Source organism: Cavia porcellus, unplaced genomic scaffold (genome assembly GCF_034190915.1).
Source record: "Cavia porcellus strain 051 isolate PalLab524CR breed Dunkin Hartley unplaced genomic scaffold, mCavPor4.1 scaffold_19, whole genome shotgun sequence".
Classification (NCBI taxonomy): domain Eukaryota; kingdom Metazoa; phylum Chordata; class Mammalia; order Rodentia; family Caviidae; genus Cavia; species Cavia porcellus.
This window is the reverse complement of record NW_026947502.1, coordinates 6,379,029-6,397,483: the sequence shown is the minus strand read 5'-3', so window position 1 is coordinate 6,397,483 and position 18,455 is coordinate 6,379,029. Positions and strand designations below refer to the sequence as shown.

The window sequence follows — 18,455 nt, the reverse complement described above, 5'->3', positions numbered from 1 at the left end:
AAGCTGAGACAGGAGAATAAGGTGTGCACTGGGGAACTGGGCATGACCTGTTCATTACAAAATCCCAGGGAACTTGTACAAAGCAGTTCCCAACCCCTGTATGTGGACTTCTCCAAGGACTGGAACAGGTTTCCCACAGAATGGCCCAGACCTGACAGCCTGGAGAGCCGGCGATCCACAAGAGGACAGCTGCCACTGAGTGTGACCCAGCATTGTTCTGCAGAGCCTCTTCTCCTACCTTCAATAAAACTGGGCTACCATTTGTGCTTGCCTTGACCAGTTATTAGCTCAGGATAGAAAGCACCTAGAAATCACCTCTAGGAGGAGACCCCAGTACTCTGACACCCAGTAAAAAAGTCACCCACTAAAAAAACAAATACAGTCAGATGTGAGGGCACACACCTCCAATTCCAGCACTCAAGAGGCTGAGGCAAGAGGACTGTCACAAGTTTGAGGACAGCATAGGCTACACAGTGAGCTTAACACCAGCCTGAACTATACAATGAGACTGTCTCAGAAAAACAAAGCAAACAAACAAAACTAAATATAGTACAAAAAACTTACTTTGCTTGATAGTGGTTATTATCACAGACCTGTTGTGAATAACTATAATGTGAACACACAACAACTCACATCAGCTCATTAGAAGCATGACAGTAAATTCACAGTTTCACTAAATGAATTATATTTGTTTTCTGTTTTGGGGATTTTTTTGGTACAGGGATCAAACTCATGACTTTGCACTAGCCTGTGTCACTAAGCTAAATCCCCAGCCCCCTGGATTATATTTGTTAATGCTGAAGTCATTATTAAATAGCCAATCAAAATAATGAATCACTGACTATGTAGTGGTCCAGAACACACCACAGTGGAATAAAAATTATTTTGAGCAAAAGGTAAGGGTTGCTGAAAGCTCTTTTCTATGTAAAGACAGAATCTAGCTAGACAAGGTGGCAAAAACCTGTAATCCTTAGGCTCAGGAGGCTGAGGCAGAAGGAACTTGAGCTTAGTGAGTTCCAGGCCAGCCTACGCTTGTATCAAGAAAAAAACTATTACATTTTTCTTCCAAAGGACCCATTTCCAGAAGATCATTTGCTTTTCTAAGTGATCATCTTCTAATCTTTTTGATATTAAAACAGTATAGAAGTATCAAACAGTATCAAATTCTAATCACAAGTCACGTGTAAACTTTTCTCTGTACATGATTAAATTTTGACTTTTGTTTGGTGCTCTTAATTTTTAGTCTCCCAATCAGTTAATCTAAGTCATAGGAAAATTTTCTCCCAAACAATAAATTTCAACTTTAAAAAGCAAAGCAAAAGGCAGACATGGTGGTTCCCCACTGTAATCTCAGCACTCTGGAAGACTGAAGCATAAAGATTACAAGTTCAAGCCCAGCCTGGTAATTCAGAAACTTGGTAAGACCTTCTTTCAAAATTTAAAAAAAATGAAAGGGCTGGAAATGTGGCTTAGTGTGTTAATTACTTTTCTCCTTGCTGAGGCAAAATATCCAATACCCACAAGTTAAAAGAGGAAAAGTTTATTTAGCTCACAGTTTGTAAAGGTTTCAGTCTATAATCAGTTGGCTCCAAGGCAGAGTACTAAAGCAAAAGGGTCTTTCTGTCCCTTATGTCTTATCCAGGCTACACAGGGAAGGTAACACTCACACCCTGAATCTTAGCTCGCTTGATCCCAGAGTTACATGTTCTACATCCAGCCACCTCTGAAAAAACCTCACCTATAATTGCACTTGGGAGGACATCTACACACAGCCATTACACTTACTATAAAGAACCAGAGCTCCATTCCCATTTCTGCAAATGAAAATTTTTAAAAAGGGGAAACAGAGCTGAGGGTATACTTCAGTGGTAAAACACAGGGCCTACATGCAAGAGGCCCTGTATTCTCTCTAGGTAAAATGGCTAATACAGTGTAAGCTATCTAGTATACTACAGTATCTATGCCTAAGAGGTAAATTGCAATTTAAGACATAAGTTTGAGGCTAGGCATGGTAGCACATACCTGTAATCCCATCACTCAAGAGCTTGAAGAAGGAAGACTGCTATTCTGAACTGCACAGCAAGACCTTGTCTCAAAAAGTAAGACATGGGATGCTGAGGTAGGAGGACACTGGGAGTTTAATGCCAGCCTGGACTACATAGTGAGCTCAAGGCCAACATAAACTACACAGTGAGACCTTGTTTCCAAATCAAAACAATCTACAAGGAAAAATTAAATAAGAAAGATATAATTTTGAGAGTTACTGGCATGGGTAATAACATTTGATACTATAGTTTGGCTATGGAATACAGTTATGATAGGGTCAGATGAAAGAAAATAGCCCACCTTTAAAAAAATTAATTGAAGCAGCTATTTAATCAAGCAGCTAAGCCAAGCTTAGATATGCAAGGGTATACCCAAGAAGAAGGATAAAAGGCTAGGATAAAAAAAAGAAATAAGCTTTCCTCCCAGGAAGAAGATATGCTAAATTAGTTGACTGCCCCTCCCTATTTCTTGATTAAAACATCAACAGGCCTCAAGAAAACATTAGAAACTGGGAATGGTGATACACACCTGTAATCCCAGCACTTGGGAGGCTGAGGCAGAAAGATCACAGATACCAGCCTGAGCTACATGGTAAGTTCAAGACCTGAACTACATAGTGAGATCCTGTCTCAAAACAATCCAAAAATCTCATTTATTTGTATACTGTGTATGCTTTTTATTTCCCTGTTATCCTGACACCACTTGTCTGTTCTGACCTGCCCTGCGCACATCTTCCTGTTACACTTGTAAATCTTTGTTCATTGTATGCAAGAACCTAGAATCTGTCAGACAACTATATAGTATCTGTGTCAGGTCAGTACTTTAAGGAACACCAACATTTAAAGGGAAGAGAAAGAAAAGATAATCAAAGCTAGTGGATATATTGAGAATACTGCAATAGAGAAACACCAACCCGAAAGGTATAAGAAACCAAGCCTGGTAGTACACTCCATAATCCCAGCACCTTGAGAGGCTGAGAAACACAGGATTGCATGTTTGAGCCCAGCATATACAATTTGGTGACTTAGTGAAGGCCTAGGACGTAGCTCCCATGTGACAGTCCTAGGTTCAATGTGGAATACCACCAAAAAAAGAAAGGAAAAAAGGAGCTGGGGATTTAGCTCAGCGGCATAAGCGCCTGCCTTGCAAGTGTGTGGTCTTGAGTTCGATACCTGGTACCGAAAAAGACCAAAAAAACAAAAAAAAAAAGAAAAGAAAGGAAAAAAAAAACAGTGAACAGAAACCCAGCAAGGTATGATAGTCTATAACCAAGGAAAGGGATTCTCATAAAAAATAATAATAATAAGGTAGTGGGGTTCAGGCATGCTAGCACAAGCCTGTAATCCCAGCACTCTGGAAGACTAAAGCAGGAGGATTCCAAATACGAACCCAGTTTGGGCAAATTAATAAGACCAAATAAATAAATAGATAAAAGTCAGGGGAGGGGCTGGATTCAATCCCCAGTACCACCAAAAAAACTTGTTTTCAATCTCCAGCACCATAAAATGAATGAATAAATGCATGCATGGAAGCAAGCAAGCAAACAAGCAAGAAAGGGAAGTTCAAGAATATCAAGTGTTTTTTGGGAAATGAGCACTAAAAGACATTCTTTATTTAATAACCAGGAAGTTACCTGTGACTTTATGGAGAGTGGTTTGGGGGCTATGTAGGGACAGATGTCAAACAGAGAGGCAAAGAAGGAAATGAGATGAAACTGAACGCGGAGAAGCACTTCGCAATTATCCACAGCAGCTTCAGAACCTGCGAGGAGAGCAGCACACCACTGTATATAAACATGTGTCACATTTTCTTTATCCTTTCACCTGCTGATGGGCAGATGGGCTGTCTCCAAGATTTTGCAATTATAGTTTTCTGCCACAAAGATGGACAAATGAGACAGGGTAAACGGATGCACCTGGAGACCAAAATCTTAAGTGAAATAATTACACACATGAGTTTAAATATCACATTGTTTCTCTTGTTGAGAAACCCAAAATATAAATAAGGAACAAAATGGAGGCTAGATATTAGGATATGTGAAGAACTTGTCCTAAGAAGGGGAAAACAAGAAATTGGATGAGGGGGGGAGATAAGAGGGGGGAAAAAACTACAGAAAAACATGGAAACAGAGCTTTTGTAAATTAGGAAAAGACAAAAATAATTAAGATGAGCTGTGCACTTGTACAAACCCAAAGGATGAATGTGCACATTACATGCTTCAAGCATATACTGAAAAAGAACCTGACTTGAATCTGAACAGTGGGGGTGTGCTGGGATTGCAGCTCTCACCTTCGGGTTGGTGTTTCTCTGACACAGGACAGTGGGACCCCAGAGCCTACTTTAGTAAAAAGCTCAAGTACAGTGATTCTTACGTGCTTCAGAATGAGCTCTACAAATTTTAGAAACCACTGATGTAACTTTTGAAATAATTGATGCATATTATTATTCACAAAAATGAACATGTAGAATTAAAGGAAACTTCTGACAGTAACTCCTCAATAAAGTAAAGTAACTACAACTCTCCAGCTCCTTAAGTTTACAGAAGGGTTACAAACACACTGAATAAGCCTCATAACAAATTTAAATTTAACAGAAAAAGATATGTCCCAGAATGGTTTCTTTAAAATTCCAATAAGACTCAGAATCTCCTAATTCTTAAACATATTAGTTAAACATATACTGAACCATTTGACAGATACAGTTTACAATTTCTACATTAATCCAACTGAGTAATTTTAAATTAATTCAGGGCTCTCTAGAACACGGTTCCATTAAATTTTGGTGTCCTACATTAAAGTACAAATAAAAGTCATGAAAAAGTATCCAAGTACTCAAAAAATATCACATTTTAGAAAGCAATGTGTTCCTTAAACCTTGAAAACTTTATCTTTTAATATGATACAAGAAAAATGTAACTCCTGACCTGCTGTATGTCGGATGTGCTGAGTCCATGTCCCGTATATATTGAAGAATGAATTCCAAGGGACAAAGGAGGTTAAGAGCAAGAAAGGGGCAGGGATGTAGCTCAGTAGTACAGTGCCTGCCTACCAAGCATGAGGCCCTGAGTTTGATTCCCAGTACAAAAAAAAAAAAAAAAAAAAAAAATGAGCAAGAAAGGTTTAAGAGAAAGCTCCTTAGAGACAGGAGAGGTCTCAAATGGGTGGCCACCTATGCTTTGTGTCAGGGGTAGTTTATACAGCAAAATAACGTGGGTTCAACACAGTTCAGACGTCCAGCAACCTATGGCATTACAAGTATAGCCACTTAGCTAACATTGATCCAATTGAGAAACCCTCTACCTAGCCAGGTTTGGAAAGAAAAAAAGCACTTCTGGGAAGGGAAGGACTATGGATCCAGATGTTCTGATCACCCACCTACATATGTATCTGTGCCCAAGGGACCAAATGGTGATAACTGCGATATAATCTCAGGTTGCTATTTATCTTGCAAGCCTGGCTTTCTTCAGATTCACTTCTAGCCACACAATTCTAATGCCCTTTTTTTGTGCTAACTTCCTTGAGGGCCCAATCCCTCTCTTAGACTACATATTGATTTCTATCTAATATAGTTGCCTATAATATTTTTTATGCATGAGCTCTGAGATACAACAGGTAAGAGTAAGTTTAAAATTTGGAAAACAATTTTAGTTTGGTTTTGTTTGTATCTTTTTGAGACAGGGTTTCACTATGCAGTTCAGGGTGGCCTCAAACTCACTCTGTAGCCCAGGCTGACTTGAAACTCATGATGATTCTCCTGCCTCAGCCTCTGGAGTGCTGGGATTACTTTTTTGTTGTTGTTGATACCAGGGATTGAATTTACAACCTCATGTTTGCTAAGCAGGCACTTACACCGCTGAGCTAAACCCCTCGCCCGGGTTTACCTAATTTTTAACTTAATGCCTCACCTCACATCATACATCAAAATCCACTGACCACTGAAAAAATTTACTGTAAATACAACAAATTGATACCCATACATGAGTTAGTAAAATAAAAGCTTTAAGAAAACACTGGAATAGGCTTAAGGGTGGGTAGGGGGATGGGGAAAAAAAGAAGCAGCAAGATATTATCATGAATCCTATGATGGATGTTATCATTACATATACCTAAAATGTACCCAAAAACTTTTAAAAGCACACACAAAAAGAAAACAGGGCCAGGTGAGGTGGCACATGCCCGTAATCTTAGCACTAAGGAGGCAGGCCGAGGCAGGAGGATGGCTATGAACCCAACCTGGACTATATAGTGAGTTTAAGGCCAGGCTCAACTACATAGTGAGACCAAACTCAAAATAAAGGGCTGGGGGGCACCATCCTAGGGATGTAACTCAGCAAAAACACTCTGAATTCAATCCCCAGCTCACACTGGGGAGGAAAGCGACATGAAGCTGGAGGCATAGCATAGTTCAGTGGCATAGCCCCTGCCTGGAGCATGCAAGACCCTTGGCAGAGCCTCTGCCTGGGATAAGCAAACAAACAAATAAAGCATCAGTAGGCCTGGGTATGGCTCAGCAGGTGCACTGCTGAGCAAGCGCAAGGCTCTGGGCTCAACCCCTGCAACTGTTGAGACTGAAGCAGAAGAGCCACTAGTTTCAGCCCAACCGGACAGTTTAGAAACTAAAGGACACCCTGACTCAAGGTAAACAGAAAGTCTGGTCTCAGCTTAGGGAGGGTGAGGAGATCCACAAGAATCTCTGGAAGAGGAAAGCTCTTTATTGGCTGGCTGAGCTTTGAAACTGCAGATGATAGTTTAAGAGAACGTTCTAAGAAACGGCACACTTTCAGATTATATAATAATGAGACCCCCACACACACACCAAAATGCTGCAGGGGCTTTGTTGTTTGGGGTTTTTTGTTTTGGTTTGGTTTGTCTATTTTGTTTTGTGTGTTGAAGAAGTAGAAGCAGCAAGGTGTGCTCAACTACACACAGTTAATAGCCCATAGTTGATTTGGGGATTTAGCTCAGCAGCATAAGCACCTGCCTGGCAAGTGAAGGTCATGAGTTTGATTCCAGGTACCAAAACAAAACAAAACAATTTATAACCATTAACAGCCTATAGTGGAACCACAGGGAGCTGGTTCTAGAGAAGATTTCATAAAGCCTGTTGAAGCAAGTTTTTTGTTGATGGTATTAAAGCAAACACAGATATAATTTGAAAGACTACTTTGAAAAGCATGGCAAGATTAAAACCTGTAAGTTATAGAAGATGGGCAGAGCAGAAAAAAGAATGGGTTTGTTTTTGTAACTTCTGCTAATTATGACACAGTTGATAAAAGTGTTCAGAAATACCATTAATGGGCATAATTGTGAAGTGGAAAAGGTCGTCTAAACAAGAGATGCACTCTGCTGGACCCCAAAGGGGTCGTGGAAATGGTCTCTCCATAAAATAGGCCATGGGGAAAACTCTGGGGTGGGGGAGGGAATTTGGGCTGTGATGTGAACTTTTCTAGATGAGGAAGCATTGGTGGTGGAGGAGGTGGTAGCAGAGGTAGTTATGAAGGAGGTAATGATTGGATATGATCGATTTGAAGATGATGGTGCCATCTATGGCAGTGGTCTTGATAATAATAGTAGAGGGCATGGTGGTAGTGGACAAGGATATGGTAACCAACACGGCGGCTATGGCAGTAGAGGGGGACAGGATGCTTCCAATAAAGGAGGAAATTTTAACGGCAGTAGCTATGGCAGTGATGAGAACTATAGAGATTTTGGAAATTATAGCAGCCAATAGCAATCAAATTATGGACCCACAAAGAGGAGCAGGTTTGGTGGAAGAAGCTCTTGCAGTCCCCATACTGGTGGTTATGGATCTGGGGTGGAAGTGGTGCATACGGTATCAAAGGGTTCTAAAAACAGTAGGAAGGGGCTACACGAGACAGACCAAGGAGTTGTCAGGAAAGCTGCAGGTTGAGACTACTGCCCCAAATGCATTGGAAGAACTGTAAAAATTTGCCACAGAAGGAGTGATGATCCAGTCAGAAAAGGAACTACAGCTTGGACAGGAAAGCCCTCTGGTTCAGGACTGTGATCTCCATTGTTTGTAAAGAGTGCAGCTACTGATTTATTGTGAAGTAGTGCCAATTAGATGTACATCCCTAGGGTCTTTAATCTGTTGTAGACTTGACTTTTCATTACATCAGGTAAATTACTGTAGTGGCACCAAGAATAAAAAGTTAAATTTTTAATTAAAAAAAAAAAAAGCTGAGAATGGTGGTACACACCTATAATGCCAGCACTGAAGCAAAAGGATGGTGGTAAGTTTGAGGCCAGCTTGGGCATATATACAGGGGAGGGCAACAGAAAGGTCAAAGCAAATGCTAAATATCAAAATGACCTAGAATTAAACAATAGCAACACAACATAACAAAACTTATGAGACACAATGAAAGCAAATCCTAAAAGGGAAGTTTGTAGCTGTGAATGCCACATAAAAAAACAAAGCAAGCCCAAATAAACACAGTAGTCCAATGATACTCTCATGGTGGTGAACCTAGAGCATACGTGCCACAGCTGGCTAACAGTTATAACTGAAAGCTCTAAAAGGCTTGCTATCACTGTCCTAGTGAAACAACAATAATCTTTTGTTGGTACAAGGAAGGAAATTATAACTATCACAGCATAAATCAATGAAATAAAGACAAAAAACACAAATGATCAATAAATTGAAGAGCTGGTTCTTTGAAAGAACAAAAAAAATAGATAAGCCCTTAACCAACCTTACCAAAAAAGGGAAAGAAAAGACACAAATCAAAGCAATTAGAAGTGGCAAAGACAAAAATCATCATAGATACTAACAAAATCTAGAATATTATTACCAACTACTTCACAAACCTGTATACCAATAAACTGGGAAACTTAGAAAAAAATGGAGATTCCTACCAAAACTGAATCTAGAAGATTTAAAAATCTTTCAAGGTTATAGTGGCTCATGCCTGTAATCCCAGCGGTTGGGAGGCTGAGGCAGGCCAAACCTGCATTGCATAATGAGCTCAAGGTCAGCCTAAAACTATAAGATCCTATCTTAAAAAAAAAAAAAAAAATCTTCAAAATCCTGCACAATCCAACAACAGGCAATAAAACTGAAGGAGTAATTTTTAAAACTTACCAATGAAAAAAAGTCCAGTACATGATAGTTTCATTGCCAGATACCACAAGAACTTTAGTGGAGATCTAATGCCGATACTCCTCAAACCCTTTAATGAAATTGAAAGGGAAAGAATATTCCTAAAGTCATTCCTGGAAGCTAACATTACCTTAATCCCAAAACCAAACAAGGACCCAACCAAAACAGAGAACTACAGCCCAGTCTCACTAATGAAGACAGATGCAAAAATCCTCAACAACATCAATACTGAGATTTTAGGAAAAAAAAAAAATCCTCAACAACATACTGGTAAACAGAATGCAACAAATCATCACAGGCGTGGCAGCACACTTAGATGGCTGAAGGAGGAGGATGACCTCAAATTCAAGGGCAGCCTGAACTACATAGTGAGACCCTGTCCAAAAAAAAAAAAACAAAAAACAAAAAACAAGTACCTGCCTGGCAAGTGTGAGGTCGTGCATTCAATCCCTGGTACCAAACAAAACAAACAAAAAAAAAATCAGAATGCAACAAATCACCAAAAAGATGTATCATGACCCCATAAGCTCCATCCATACAGTGCAAGGATAGTTGAACATACACAAATCAACAGATGTAATTCATCACATAAACAGAAACAAGAGAAGAAAAATTACATTATCAGAGAACCAGAAAAAATCTTTGACAAGGGGCTGGGGATTTAGCTCAGCGGCATAAAGCACCTACTTTGGAAGCAGGCAGTCGTGAGTTCGATCCCTGGTACCGATAAAAAAGGAAAAAGACAAAAAAAAAAAAATCTTTGACAAACCCAACATCCATTCATTATTAGAACTCAAACAAAATAAGTACTGAAAGACCTATCTCAATCTGATAAAAGCCATGAATCACAAACCTAGTACCTGATACAGATCTGTAACCCCAGCACTTGGGTGACTGAGGCAGGATAGCCTAGGCTACATAGTGAGTTCAAGGCTAATCTGAACTACATACTGAGATTCTGTTTTAGTTACATTTTACTCACCACTGAGACAAAATACCTGATGCGCAAAGTAGGGAAAGGAAAAGTTTATTTCTTACAGTTTTTGGAGGTTTCAGTCCATACTCGGCTCCAAGGCAGGTGGGCATGGTGGGGCCCCAGTTCATGGTGGCTGCAAACAGCAACAGAAACTGGCAAGAGAGACACACCTTCTACCAGCCATTACATTGTATGCTGGTTATACCCCTAGGTGGGTGTAGCACTGATACCATCAATCCAAGCACTAGACAATGAACCAATCACAAAGCACAATGCAAATGCAAGGGGGGGGCACCGACATAAACCATGACAGATGCTATCTAAAAGAAAAACCTATTGCCCATATTAAATAGGGAAAAACTAAAAGCTTTTCCTGTACAATCAAGACAAGAATGTCCACTATCACTACTCTGGTTTAACACAGTCCTTGAATTAGCCAGAGTAATCAGGAAAAGAAAAAAAAAATGAGATATATATAGGAAAGGTAAAAGTCAAAGTATCATTATTTGCAGACAACATGATCCTCTACTTAAAAGACCCAAGAAACCCCACTAAAAGATTCCTAGAATTAACCAGACAAGGTGGCACAAGCCTATAATCCTACCATTGGGGAGGCTGAGGCAGGAGGATTACCATGAGTTCAAAGTCAGTCTGGGTTATATTGTGAGCCAGACTACCTAGTGAGACCCTTTCTGGGGGAAAATGAAAAAAAAAAAAAAAAAAACCTCCTAAAATCAATAGTCAGATTCAACAATGTAGCAGGATGTAAAATGAACACACAAAAACCAATAGCATTCTTATAGTACATTAATAATTCACTAAGAATGGGGCCTGGGGGTTTAGCTCAGCGGCATAAGCACCTGCCTTGCAAGCAGGCAGTCATGAGTTCGATCCCTGGTACCGATAAAAACGATAAAGACCAAAAAAAAAAAAAAAATTCACTAAGAATGAAATTAGAAAAACAATACCATTCATAGTAGCATCAAGAAAATTTAAAAAGTAGGAATTAACTTAACCAAAGAACTAAAACAGGTCTACAACAAAAACTGCCTTATTCTGAAAAAAAAAAATTAAAAAGTCATCAGAAAATGAAAAGCTATCCCATATTCTTCGATAGGCAAAACTATTATGATCAAAATGGCCACATTTCCAAAGCTTGTCCAGAGATTTACTACTACAATCCCAATCAAAATACCAGCAGCATTCCTTATAGAACAAGAGAAAACAATCAGAAACTCTGTTTGGAACCAGAAGAGATACCAAACAGTAATTCTTAGTGACAAAGGTAAGTCAGGAGGCACCCCAATCTCAGATTTATGGGGTTACACTAGAAGTAACACTATCACAAAGCTACGGAGATAAAAATGGCATGGTACTGGCATAAAACCACCAATGTAGATTAATGGAATGGAATAGAGGAAGTGGAAGCAACCCCAGGGACTTCACCTATTTGATTTTCAGCATAGTCTTTTTAACAAGTGATGCTAGGAAATTGGATATCCACATTAGAAGGTAGAAGACTGATTCTAGACCTGTATCTCTCACCACAGAAACACTTCATCTGCTGTAACATAAAATGGGTAAAACTCTTGAAGATACAGGCGTAACCAAGGACTTTCTGAATAGAACCCCAAAGACCCAAGAAATAATTACTGAGAACCATCAAATGGAATCAGATCAAGTTAAAGAGCTTCTGCACATCAAAGGAAACAACCAACAAAGTGTGCAGACCACCTACAGAATGGGGAAAAAAATATTGCCAAATATTCCTCACACCTAAATTTTATAAAGAATTTTAAAACAGTTACATTCCCCTCAAATTTTAAGACCCAATCAAAAAATGAATAACCAGGCTGGGGATTTAGCTCAGCGGCATAAGCACCTGCCTTGCAAGCATGTGGTCGTGAGTTCGATCACCAGTACCAAAAAAAAAAAAAAAGAGTAACCAAAATGAATAAACGTTTCTCAAAAGTACACATGCCAGTAAACATATAACAAAATGTTCAAAATCAGGGGTCATTTGAGAAATGCAAATTAAAACAACACCAAGAGTCATCTTACTTAGGGGCTGGGGATTTAGCTCAGCGTGTAAGTGCCTGCCTTATAAAGCAGGCAGTCGTGAGTTCGATCCCCGGTGCCGATAAAAAGGAAAAAGACAAAAAAAAAGAGTCATCTTACTCCAGAAAGAATGGCTATCCTCAAGAAATCAGGAACAGCTGGATATGTGGCACATGCATAATCTCAGCCCTGGGAAGGCGGAGGCAAAAGGATCACTATCACAAGAGATCACAGTCACCCTGGGCTACAGAGTGAGCCCAAGGACAGCGTAAACCACATAAAGGAAACCCTGTTGCAAAAAAAAAGAAAGAGAGAAAGAGAAATCAAATCAAATAATAATAAATGCTGTCAAGGGTTGGGGAGGAAAAACTTCTAAATGTAGATTAGTACAACCACTTCGGACATCAGTATAGAGAGTTCTTAAAAACCAAAACCAGAAATGCCATTTGATCTAGCAATTTGGCTTCTAGAATTTTCCTGAAAGAGTTAGACATCGTATTAGTGACACTTATATACTCATGTTTAAAACAACACAACTTACAAATGCAAAATCTTGGAAACAATCTGCATGCCCATCAACAAATGAACGTATAAAGAAAATACTACTCTGTTATAAAGAAGAATAAACCTGCGGTCTGTGTACATAAATGGATGCACCTCAAGACCATAATGTTAAATAAAATAAACTGGACAGCTTTAAAAATCACATTGTTTCTCTTATATGAGAAATCCGAAATATAAAGAAAGAGAAAACTGTCCAGTGTGGAGCATACCCTTGTAGTCCCAGAACCTAGGAGGCTGAGACAGGAGGAATACCATGAGTTGAAAGCCAGCCTGGGATACACAGTGACTTCAAGGCTAACTTGCACTATATAGCTTGATCCTGTCAAGACAGACAGAGCCAGGAATTCAGCTCAGCAGCAGAAGCATCTGCCTGGCAAGTGCAAGGTCATGAGTTCAATCCCCAGTACCAAATACCATCAAACAAAGAGGACAGAGAGAAAGAGAGAAAGAGAAGAGAGAAAGGAAAAAAGGGAAGAGGGGAGAAAGGGAAGAGGAAAGAAAGACAGAGAAAGTAACATAAAGAGAAACAGAAAGATCTTCCTCATATGAGAAGGGGAATGAATGATGAAGAGAGGGAAAGGGAAGAAAGGAAAAAGGATTTTAAAAAAGAACTGAAAAAATAAAAATTGAGCTTTTGAAAATGTGAAAGAGGGCTGGTGGTGGTGGCATATACCTGTAATCCCAGCACTCAGGAGGCTGAGGCAAGAGGATCCCTGTGAATTCAAGGCCACATAGTTCAAAACTAGCCTAAACTACAGAGTGAGACCCTGTTTTAAAATAAACAAAAAAGAAAGAAAATGGGAAGGAGAACAAAATTTGGAGAAAACAGGGAGGGATCGGAGTGGAAAAGACAAAAAAAGATGTGTTATGTACACATACAAACACCCTGCAATAAATGTAATCATTTTGTACTACAAATATGTACTAATAAAAGGAACTCTTTTAAAAATCAAAAAGCATGCCTATAATTCCAGCAGTTTGGAGGCTGAGGCAGGAAGGTTGTCACCAGTTTGAGGCCAGTGTAGGCTACATAGTGAGTTCAAGGCTGGCTGTACTGTGTAGCAAAAACCTGTGTTAAATAAAAAATAAATAGATACCAAAATGGGGGTTAGATGCAACTTGAAAAGTGATGTTGAAACAGCAAAAAAATGGAAGGAACACTACCAAAAGTTGGTTAGGGCACACACTGTATTAAAACTCCAAGGAAAATAAGCTAGGTGGCAGTTATGAAAACTTTCAGCAAAGATTTACTGTAATTATAGGTATCTACCTATGTACAGAAACCAAAAAAATTTTAATCTTTAATTTGGGTACTGATTCAAAATCTAGGTCTTAGGATCAAAAGATAACAATAAAGTGAAAAGAGTAACAATCGTTAAGTAACAATGCATGGATTTAAATTTAGTAGCTGTGTGACCTCCAGCTATTTTCTTTGCTTAACCACTCATCACCCTTTCCTTGTTAATAAACACAACAGTTCCTACCTCACAGGGCTATTTTAAGGATTAAATAAGATAATGCATATAATGCAACCAAGCAGAGTATGCCTGAGCACACAGTAAACAATAAAGGTTAGGTCTTATTGTTTCAATTGCTGTCTCTCAGCACCTCAATCTATTAGCAGAGACAAACAAGAGGAACAGGAGGCTCAGTCTTAGGATGTAGCTCAGCGGCAGAGGCCATATCCTTTTCACCCTTAATTCTGGTGTGCGAGGCCCAGGGTTCCAACCCCAATGAAGAAGCAGCTGAGACAGCGGCTGCAGCCATAGCCAAAACCACTCAACAGTTATCACACACTGGGTAAAAGTTCCAGCAGAGGTATCCAAAGAGTACTGAGAACCAGAGTTACTGTCCATGCTGAAAACACTAAATAGCACTTAGCCACAGTAATCTGTGTTACACAGTTTTTATTCAGAGCATGTTTATTTCATGACCAAAGACCTCCTATATTACACACATAACCATCAGCATGATTTACCTCAGAGCAACACTGAAAGATTTACATGTCTGTTACCCCTAAAATTTTAGAATAAGTAGCTAGGCCTGGTGACCCACATCTGTAACCCTAGCACTCAGGAGGCTGAGGCAGAATGATCACTTTGAATTTAAGGCCAACCCGCTCTATACAGTGAGTTACTGACCAGCCTAGATTACTTGGCAAGAACCTGTTTCAAAAAAAAACACCAAAATTAGCGTAAGTCTAGGATTTAAATTATTCCCCTCCTCAAGCAAAAGCCCACAGACTCTGTTGTTTTGGGTGTTAATGATGTGCAAAAATCGAGGTAAAAAAGAATGAAAGAAGCTGAAAGTGAGCTGCCACCTTAATCAATACATACAGTATTTAGTGAACTGAACTGTAAAAACACCCAATTCTAAAAATTTTATTCAACAAAACCATTAACTGCTGTAGAATGTGCCAGACACCGTGTGAAAAGATGCAGAAAGAATGATATGTAACAGCTAATATTCTTTCTTCATACTAGAATGTACAAGACCTGGGTTCAATCCCCATACCACCCCTACGCCCCCCAAAATGGGGGCTTACAGTCTAGACAGAAGTCAGATATTAATTTGTTTTTGTTTTATTTTACTTCTTGAGATAAGGTCTCATTAAATCATCTGAGATACTCTAAAACTATTAGGGGGCTTTGAACTGCACAGAGATTCTCCTGCCTCAGTCTCCAAGGTACTATACACCAACACACTAGGCATCAGATATTATTTTACAGAATTACAACATAATAGCAGAAAGGGGAAAGAAAAAGGGCAATATCCTTTCACTCTTAATTATATGTGCAAAAAATTAAATATTAAATGTTACAAATTAAATAAAAGCACACTTTTAAGTGCCTTGACACGTTGATTCAAACAGTTAATAAAGCAACTAAGAATAACACTCCTTATTCCCTTTTAACCTTAATTCATGATAATCAGATTAAGATCTGTTAGTTTAAGTAGTCTTACAGTCTATCAGTTTTCGTCATACACAAACCTACATAAAGACTTGGAAAAACTGCCTAGACAACCTGTAAGTTGTAGTGCAATTTAACAATATATAGAGAGAAATGTTTTGGTGGGTAAGGAAGTAATATAATGACATCACATAATATAAATGCAAAATATTAAAAAAACAAAAAGGTCACTATTAGTAGATCTTCTGATCTTAAAAATCTCAAGATCTAACTGTACTATAATATGTAGTTTATGTAAGCTACATTAAATCTAAAGTTAAAGAGTTTTCAATAGAACATGTAAGTAGAAATTGCACAAATAGGGGCTGGGGATTTAGCTCAGCGGCATAAGCACTTGCCTTGCAAGCAGGAGGTTGTGAGTTCGACCCCCGGTACCGGAAAAAAGAAAAAAAAAAAGAAAGAAATTGCACAAATAGATCCCAGCATTGAAGATTTTCTTCCATCTTCCAAGGGAATATTTCCCCTCTACAATTCCTCACACCCTTTCTTTCTGCATTAGCGAAATGAACAACAAACCAACAGAGGACATGAACCATTTATTGAAAATAAACAAAACTTTAGAACTAGCTTACAAAAACCAGGCATAGTTATGCATGCCTGTAATCTCAGCAGCTGGGAGGCTAACGCAAGGAGACTGTTTCGGGTTTAAGGTCAGCCAGGACTACATAGTAAAACTCTACTACAAAAAACAACAATAAAAAAGACGTAAATTATAACTTTACAGCTGTTTACATAAGCCAAGTGTGGTGATGTATGCCTGTAACCCCAGCACTTTTAGGAGGCTGAGGCAACAGAATCATAAATTCTATCCTGGGCAACTGGATTACTTAGATCCTGTCTCAAAAGAAAAATCAAAGGAGGAATTTAGCTCAACAGCATAAGCACCTGCCAGGCAAGCACAAGATCATGAGTTCGATCTTCAATACCAAAAAAAAAAAAAAAAAAAAAAAGGAAATGTAGCTCAGTACACTGACCCCTTCCCCCAAAAAAGATTCTTATGTTTATAGTCCTGATTTCACTTCTCATCACATTCTTCCAGCTATTAAAATGAATGTGTTAAAGTGATTTCACCCTCAGTGTAAATGTTACTAAGTATATCACAGAACAAAATATAGTTTACATCATCTGTTACTAGAAACTTGAGAAAGAACTGATTCAAGTCAACACTCTTTCAGTGCCTACCTCCTGTGTCTTCTTGTTTCTGCCTACGTAACTGCCTGCCCACGGGCGTTTTTAAAAGTCCTACAGAGGTTTCTTTGTAAAGAAAACAGTCTTCTCTAAAACCATTTAGCAATTTTAACCACTGGCTATTTTCCTCAACTTCACAAAGATCTTAGATTCCAGGAGTCAATTTAACAGATTCACTGTTATTCTATCAGTCTTAGCAGTCGCAGTGTAGAACAATTTAAGGAATCCTAGACAAGATATAAAATTGTAAGAGTCTCATGCCATACGACAAATGGTAGTGCCACATCTCTCCTCGGAGGTTCGGAAACTTGTGTCCAACCCTGCTCCAAGGGATGTAAATGCGTCCAGAAATAAAACAGATCCTTCCATCTATTCGGTTCTTCCATAACTGAAAAACCGAACAGGTTCTGGGAGGGTCTTGGGTAGACACAGGGAATCCCTGCGGGGTGGTCCAAAAGCAAAGTCATTCATTGCTCTGCATACGACCCCCACTCACGGAGCCGACACGGAGCCGACTCCGAATCCTGCTCCCCAGGTCCCTGGGCTGGAGGCGCGGAGAACCGGGCAAAGGCGCCCAGACGCACCGACCCTCCCACTTTGGAGGGATCGACTGAATCTCTTGTTTTTTGTTTTTTCCACCCCGGTTTATCCCGGGAGTTGCAAACATGCAGTCACTAACTGCATATAGAACTGGAAAACACCCAGCCAGACCCGGGGCTCCGCCGCCGCCGCCGCCGCGCCCGCGCAGCCCCGCGGAGGTCAGCGCTGCTCCTCCTCCTCCTCCTTTTCCTCCTCCGCCCGCCGGCGCCGCACTCACCGTTGCTGCAGGGCGCCCCCGACGCCGCGGCGGCCCCGTTCTGGGCCTGCAGGCCGGCTGGCGCAGCCCCGGAGCCCGGCGGCCCCGGCTGGGACATGGTGACCGCGACGGTCCGGGTCGCGCCCGGGGAGCCCACAGACAACCGCTCAAGGCGGACGGAGGGGCCGAGACCCGGGACTGAGGCGGGGCAGGGGAGGCCAGCGCCTCAAGCCCGACGCATGACGCCTCGCTCGCCTCAGCCGGCCGGCGGCCACGGCCTGGGCTGGGAGCTGAGGTCTGGGGATCGGCCTCGGGGCCGCGGACGCCGGATGGGAAGGAAGGCAGCAGCCAAGCCCGAGAGAGGGAGGCCCCGGCCGGAAGTGCCTGTCAGCCGCCGGCCGCGCCGGCGCAGTCGGGACACGTGGCACTTCCGGTTTGGGCCCGCTGCCGCGGCCGTTGCTGCCGCCTGGCTCCGCACTGCGTGTGCATTGCTACCGCGGGGCCACATGACAGTGCGGGCGTCTGGACCCCGAGGACCGGGCCGACACTCACCTGCCACGTCACTTGCTCCCACCGCGGGCCGGAAGTGGCGTGTGTCACCCCGCGGAAATCCCGCCGGTGCGAGCGTCACCTCCCGACGGAGGGGAGTCGAGGGCAAAGCGCCCTGGCGCTGCGCCGCTTCTGGGTTTCCGTGAGGGTTACCCGGGGCGACGGGCATCAGCGTCCCGTCCCT

General features: G+C 40.9%; 1 protein-coding gene across 5 annotated transcripts in view; it reads right to left on the bottom strand.

The window, feature by feature from the left end:
- Sec24a (SEC24 homolog A, COPII coat complex component) overlaps window positions 1–18,455 on the bottom strand; it is an 82,465-nt gene extending 64,010 nt beyond the window's left edge. For 2 of the 5 annotated variants that reach the window (XM_063230664.1, XM_063230667.1), the window contains exon 1: window positions 18,275–18,455. In XM_063230664.1, coding sequence (XP_063086734.1) covers window positions 18,275–18,440 — 166 coding nt within the window. In that variant the 5' untranslated portion in view covers window positions 18,441–18,455. Of the gene's footprint in view, window positions 1–9,150; window positions 9,563–17,743; window positions 18,200–18,274 lie in introns of those variants that run through there. The other 3 variants (XM_063230668.1, XM_063230666.1, XM_063230665.1) reach the window with 3 other exon arrangements.